The sequence below is a fragment of the Belonocnema kinseyi genome, chromosome 2 (genome assembly GCF_010883055.1).
Source record: "Belonocnema kinseyi isolate 2016_QV_RU_SX_M_011 chromosome 2, B_treatae_v1, whole genome shotgun sequence".
Lineage (NCBI taxonomy): Eukaryota > Metazoa > Arthropoda > Insecta > Hymenoptera > Cynipidae > Belonocnema > Belonocnema kinseyi.
In genome coordinates this window covers 183,029,375-183,036,567 of record NC_046658.1, presented here as the reverse complement: position 1 = coordinate 183,036,567, position 7,193 = coordinate 183,029,375, and the positions used below count along the sequence as shown (strand labels likewise).

The window sequence follows — 7,193 nt, the reverse complement described above, 5'->3', positions numbered from 1 at the left end:
TCTTATTTACAAAAAAAGTTCTTAGGTTCAAAAAAACATTCAGTGAACCGAAAAAGTGAGGTCGGTAATATAGGTATTTAGCTGTGTCACATGCCCTTAAGCTAAATTGTATTTTTCAACAATTTCTTCGCATTCTGTCTTTCTCAAATCAGCACAGTCTTTTTTAATATCCGATATATTTTTGCCTTCCTGATCTTGTGAATCTATCTTGGACAGAAGGCAGCTTCCATCTGACTCTGATGTATTCTGTGATTATAATAAGTAGAAAGTCAAGCACTACATTTACCATACCAACATTTTATTACTAAATTAGGATCGTGACTGTGAAGCAGGTGATGCTAATTGTACTCTGTCATGTTCTCAAAACAAAGATGACATGAGATGCATAAAATCATTTTTTTATATAAGTGAACAAACGAGAATGTTAAAGATAAGTTAGATATTCAAAGTATTCGTTGAAAGTGAATACATCATCCAAAATAATTCCTAAAAGTTTGACGTAAAATAAGCGCTTTATATTAAACTTATTAAGATTTAGAGCGTATCTAGGTTCATCAAAATTAAAGTTTATTTTGTTAAAAAGGACAACTTTTGTTAACTCAAGATGAATTTCTAATCCGCTTTCAGATAAAAATTCTGTAATTGCATTTAAACATCGTTGGAGTGTTGTGATGCAAAATGTCACTGGATCAAAGGGTCACTGAATCTGAATTAAATTAAATTGTCTGCAAATTATAACATGATACATCCTAGTAATAAAAGTTGAGGAAGCTTACGAGTATAAAGTAAATACATTAATGGGCACAAAATTCGGTTTTGGAGAAGGTCCGCTGTGCTCACTGTTGGGGTAGAATCAAACAATTAACCATTAACATTAAAATAAATTGTCATATCTGAGATAGAGCTGCCTACAAATTTATCTATATTTTAGGTACTTTGACAAAACGTCTGTGGAGCTGGCGTTGACCTAGGAATAAAAAAACCAGCAAGGTGTTCTAAGATGGTGATTTAAGACGCTTATTATAATATCGTTATGAAATTCTTATCGAATTGTATTAGCTTCGGTTGATGACTGAGTAAATCTATTCTTAATTAACCTAATGACGCCCTAAATTCTTGAGATCGACTTGATATCAAGCGATTCGCAAAATCTTTAAAAGAACTTTCTTCTGGCTTCATAGAGGTGGCTTTGGCTCAGCTGAAAGTGTTATATAATTTAAATAGCTGCAATAGTTAGATCGTTTTTCAAATTTAAAATAAGTTTTATTTATATCCTTTAAAAACTATTAATTGCCTCATTTTACCAAGGCGAAAGAAGCTCAGACACTCTGCAGTCTACGAGATTTTAAAATTAGAAGAGAAAGACGGCGAAATAATTATTTATAAGTTATAATTGTGTGAATAGTAATTCTATTGTGAAAATCAAATATGCAATTTTTAATTTCTGTGACCTGACAAAATGAGAGAAATCATGTGATAAAAATTTAAATTTCATTTTTTATTCCACCCTTTTTTTGAGCACATTTAGTTCAAGTTATCATCTCGTAAAGTCAATAAATAATGGATTTAAAAATTAAAAAGGTCTTTTTTCTCTCCCTAAAAGATACTAACATGATGTAAAAAACTCAATGTGATTCGAAAGCCAGAAATTAGAGTACCTATCTTAAAGATGAAAATTAGGAACCATCTCATATCTCGCAGTTATTTAAAGAAAGGAACTTTCCAAACGAAGAGAATGAGTTCAACAAAAATATATTTTCATCATTTTAAATAACGCGGTAACTAATTACAAACAATAATTAAAATATTAAAATCGATTTTTTAGGAATTGCATAGAAGTTCTAATGACTTTCGACGACATGCGTGACTGGGACATCGTGGTGGTAGATGTAGACATCGGATACGAAGATGTTGGGTGCGTTCCATACGCTGACGCCCAACTGTCTGTCCAAGGGCCATCCCAAGGGCTTTCCATCGAGAGAGATGGCACCTCCGATCAGTTCGGAAATGTGGAGTCCCTGGTGGTATTTCTGGAGAAGCTCATCATGAGGAGCCTGGGTTTGGATACCAGAAACGTATCCATAGACTCCAGATGGGTAAGCGCCAGAGTAAACACCTTGTTGTTTACCGTAACCTTGTCCGTAGAATCCTTGCCCATAAACGCCTTGTCCTTGTCCATAGACTCCTTTTCCGTGTCCGTAAACTCCTTGACCTTGTCCATAAACTACTTGTTTTTGTCCATATACTCCTTCTCCGTAGGTTTGACCTCCGACGACGCCTCCAACTCCGCTTCCGCTGTGGATGTGGCTCTGGTAGATGCTTTGGTATTTACCAGATTCGTAACCTGCACCAAGACCCTCAGAAACTCCGTGCTGAACTCCTTGTTCCTGGTGAAAACCTGGTCCGTGATGAACTCCCTGGACTGGGGAAACTCCGAATCCGTGTTCTCCAATAATTCCTTGTCCAGCCAGTCCATGTTGTCCACTGACAGTGGCGTACTGGTATCCGGGATGTTCGCTGTGACGGTATTGCCATTGGGGTTGGGCGTAGTATCCGTGGTATTTGTTGTAGAGGTCGGTCCAGTGGAATTTACCTGAAGGATAGAGTTTTATGAAAAAAGTGGATAGGTATCTATTATGAAATAATAAATGATTTTTTGATGGGAAAATGAAATCAATCATAGAAAAAATCACCTTGATTGCTGCCAACACCTAATTCTTGAACATCTGGCACAACTTCGACCATGGTGTATCCTTCTCCGGCCTTGGCTGGCTGTTGAACCACTGTTTCATATTCTACAGCGCTAACAGGTTGGTAGGAGTGGCTGTGGTAAGAGTTGACGTAGTCTGGGATGATTGGTCCATAGTGGAGTGGCTGTTTTCCAGCAGAAACGACAACCAGGAGTTGGAATGGGAAACCTCCATATGTACCCTTGGGCAAGGAGAGCCTGGATGGGAATCCATAGACTTGTTGGGGCTAAAAAAGACACATCACTTTGATCATACGAAATTCTAATTTTGATGTGAATTAAAAGAGCCTTTCAGAAAAGTGAAAAATACCAACCTCGAACACGAAGTGTGGGCTCTGGGCATGAGCTGCGCTCTCAACATGGTGGAGGATCTCGTCAACTGATGGAACATCAGCGCTGTGGATGGAAGATTGGTGGGAGTTCCTTGTAATGACGTTCTGTCCCTCAACAACTGAAAGAAGATGCAAGATTTTAGCACCAGGGTCCAAACTCGAAAACGCTTTCAATTTATTGGTAAAAAAAGATCAGGAATATTTATGAAATAACTTACGGTCATAGAAGAATTGGTCAAGTTCAACAAAGTCCATTCTGTTGGTGTTTATGTCAATTGGAAGACCTTCATGGTCGAATTTGGGTCCAAGATATACACGAACAACAGCGTTAGAAATAGCCTTCTGGGATTGAACGTAGATCTGGTATTCGTATGGATGGTGGTCGAGCCTCTTAAGAAGTCCCTTGATATCCATACCTCCATGTACAGTTTCTTTCTGTTCCTTCTCGAAGACACCTTCAACTCCGGCGTTGTCAAGATTTACAATGTAGTCCTGGAAGTAAGTCACCAGTTGGCTTATGTCAATCTTCTGGACCTGAACTCCTTGCAAGACGACGTCGTTGTATTGGTAGGCTGGGAGGGATTCCTGGTAGTGTTTGTAGAGTCCCAAGATGCGCTTGAAGAGAACGTAGAAGGCTGGATCACGGAGAGTGGTGCAGGAGATGTCCATGGCTGCTGGAGTGTATTCCCAGATGTTGCTGAACTCGGGAGTTCCTCCAAGAAGGAATTTAGATGCTTCAACGAGACTACCATAGTATCTGTAAGCAAGGAAATTAAGGGAAAAGATTCAAATTGTAAAATTTAAAGCTGCTGGTGAATTCTGAAAATTTGACCTACCTCGGGTTGACGCTTCGACCGGTTCCCTGGATGAGATCACCAAGGATGTTGTAGCCCTGGGGTTGGTAGAGGGAAAGGAAAGCACCTGATGGGGTGATTACGAGTCCAGAGTCGATGGCGTCAAATACTCTCTTTTCCAATGTGCGGACGTAGTTGTAAAGATTTTGACGAATGGTAGTCACATCAATGGGGCCGTTGGAGCGTCCAGAGAATTCGAGTCCGTTGAGGAAGCTAAGATGGGGTTTGAATGGTATCTCAAGGTGGTTGTATTCCAAATCTTCAATTGGACCGAGGCCGTTTGTGAGACGTTCGAGGTTGTAGTGAGCCAAGAGTTGTTGGTGAAGGTAGTACCAACGTGCTCCATAACCGATATGGTCGTCGTTCTCGTAGAAGTGGGGTCCGAAGACACCGGATGAGGTTTTGTGGGAGTGGTACTAAAATGAAAAATACGAAAGATTTTTAGAGTTTGTTGAAGCAAGTAGTATAAAAAACAAATCAATAGAAACTTACGAGTTCTGGTAGCATATAAGCAGCATGTTGCAAGTATTCGTAGTAGTTGTTGAGTCCAATATCTTCGGTGAAGTAGGCAATTTTGTGCTCACCAGCTGGTAAGTGAGAAGTGAAGTTGATTGGAACATAAAATACTTGTTCACCAGTAGTGGCTTTGAAACCCTTGGACTTGATGTTATGGACTTCCTGGATGACCCTGGAGTCGAAGTAGTAGTGGGGAAGGATTTCGTAGGTTGGTGGGAGGATAACACCTTCGAGGTCTGGTCGCTGAAGAACTGCGAGGATGAAAGCCTATTTGTGGAATCAGAAGCTTTAGTATCTAAAAAAAACATTTTCCTAAAGAACAGATCTTTTTTAAAATTAAATTTCTGGTACCTTGACGAATTGACCTTCGTTTAAGTGGACGCGAGCCCAGGCAGCAGTGTTGAGGAAAGTGGAGTAGTCCTTGGCTCCGAGGAAGATTCTTGTCAGAAGAACGAATTCCTGGCGGAGTTGGTTCACCGCTACAGAGAATACGGTACCTTTAGGCTGAACATTGCCAGTCTTAACAGCTGTGGCAAAGTATTTCACCAAGTTGGGGTTCTCGTATGCCTGAAGGTTCGCCTCGATGTCATAAGTGTGGCCGATTGCTCGAAAGTGTTCATTGGGGATTTCGCCGATGAGGTTGTCGAGAAGATAGATAATTTCCTGTTGCTTTTGAAGAAGTCCTTGGTCAGCTGAAACGGAATATCATATTTAGAAGAAGAGAAGAATAACCTTATGAAAAATTTGAGTCGCTATTTTCGTCATAAAATTTTGAAATTACTGAACAATTTTGAAAATATATAAAGTATAGACGAATGATAGATTTTTCAATTTTAATTTAATAGTGTTAATCGTAATTTGCTGATCTCTTTAAAGAAATCAACTGATTTTTAACTACAGTGATAGAACCCTTTGGAATCGAGACTAATTTTTCGTGTATAAAGAATTTTCATAAAATATTAAGATACTTAAATGACGAAGTGGAAGGCGAGTAAATAATAGAATTAGAGATTGTCGAAATGGGATTCTGAGATGGACTTACCAGCATGTTGTTTTGGAAGCTGAGGAACCGCAGCTCCGAGGGCCAGAAGGGCCAAAAATACTACACTGAATCCCATGGTGATACAAAGTGGAGTATGCTCAATGCTGGTACAGTGGCATCTTTTATACCGAATTCTTATCACTATCATTACGACCTGGCGACCCATGAGCTCCTCAGTTGCATCTAAAAGAGATTATAACCTATACTATTTTAAATTCTGGTCAATATTTGAACGGCAAAGACTCTGATAATAAACATGTATTTAGAAAATCATAGAATCGATATGTTCTATTACAAGATTTATGTTTGAGTTATTATTTTATTTCTCTGTAAGGGAATACAGGTGCCTATGTACCTGAAGATTACTAAAATATTCAATAGTGTAAAACCAGTATGAAATATAAAAGTATTGCCAATGTTCAAAATATTACCTTTTGTTTGATAAATGTTACTTACCTTCCAGATTTTGTTTTCAAATTTGAAGGTACCATACCAGATATACTATATTCACTTCAAATAAAACAAATTTCGTAACGTACTGTCTTACTTATTATCAGAAAGATGAAACTTTCCTCATTCATGTTACAAAATGCACGAACAGAATTGATAAAAATCAAATAACAATTAATATCTTTAATTAATGTAGGAAAGAAAATGGTTTTTCTTATTCTAATTTTATTACTAGTGAATTATTGTTCGTTAGCTTCAACCCAAAAAACATGTTATAATTTTTCTTCCATGGAGAAACATGTTTTTCCAGTGTTTAAAGCATTCCAAAATAGCAAAAAAAAATCTGAGACCCCATAATCCCTTATCACAAAAAAAACTTTTCATATAAAAAAAGGATTAAATTTTTCTTTGGTCCAAGCTAAAGAAATTTCAGGTTTGACTAATTGAAATATATGAAAATGTTCGCACTTTTGCTACTTTGTAACGAAAGTTTTAAGAACTATAAAAAATACTTTAAAAATGGCCTTGAAACTCAAAAATATGTATTTTCTTAGTTAATTAAAAAAGACTTTAAAAATTTTGAAAACCCGGAACCTTTTTTTGCACTATTACGTGCAAATTAATAAAATTACTTCTTCGTCATTTTGTGAAATATTATATTTCGACGAAAAACGTTGTTTCTTACTTTTTTCCGTTGAAGGTTATTTCCTTTCATAAACTTTATAGAAAAATTAATTTAAAACCAAAATTTCATGCATTAAAAATGAATCGAGAAATATAATTGTTTTTTCGGTAGAAAAAAATTATATTTAGAGGTTCCGAATATTTTAACTTCTTTTTTTCAGTTAGATCAGGACAATATTCGATTACATTTGAACGAAAATAATGTTTTGAATTATTTTTTATTATTTATAATGAAATTTTCTTGTTATAATGCTTGAAAGATGGAGATTTTTTCTCAAATTTTCCACTTTTTGTGCACTTTTCATTCAGAGTAAGATAACAATTCAATTAAATTAACAACAATAATTCTGTGAAAAATGTATTATTATTTATAATAATATAAATTATCAAAAGGACTCTCAGTAACTACTACAAGGAAAATGTAGGTTTAATACGATTCACATAAAAAAATTTGAAGAATATTTAAGAAAAAACTGCTTTTTTAGCATTTATCTACGGAACCTCTAAATATAATTTTTTCGAAGACGCAGTTATTTTCCGTAGATTCCAATAAAATATAGGGACAA

General features: G+C 36.4%; 1 protein-coding gene across 1 annotated transcript; it reads right to left on the bottom strand.

The window, feature by feature from the left end:
* Window positions 1–1,736: 1,736 nt before the first annotated feature.
* Window positions 1,737–5,575, bottom strand: LOC117167248 (hexamerin-like). Its single transcript, XM_033352048.1, has 8 exons — window positions 5,494–5,575; window positions 4,803–5,143; window positions 4,428–4,718; window positions 3,918–4,351; window positions 3,300–3,838; window positions 3,064–3,200; window positions 2,694–2,976; window positions 1,737–2,593 (listed from the first exon to the last, which is right to left on the bottom strand). The coding sequence occupies exons 1-8, from the start codon at window positions 5,567–5,569 to the stop codon at window positions 1,842–1,844; spliced, it is 2,853 nt and encodes a 950-aa protein (XP_033207939.1). The 5' UTR covers window positions 5,570–5,575; the 3' UTR covers window positions 1,737–1,841.
* Between the last annotated feature and the right edge of the window lie 1,618 nt (window positions 5,576–7,193).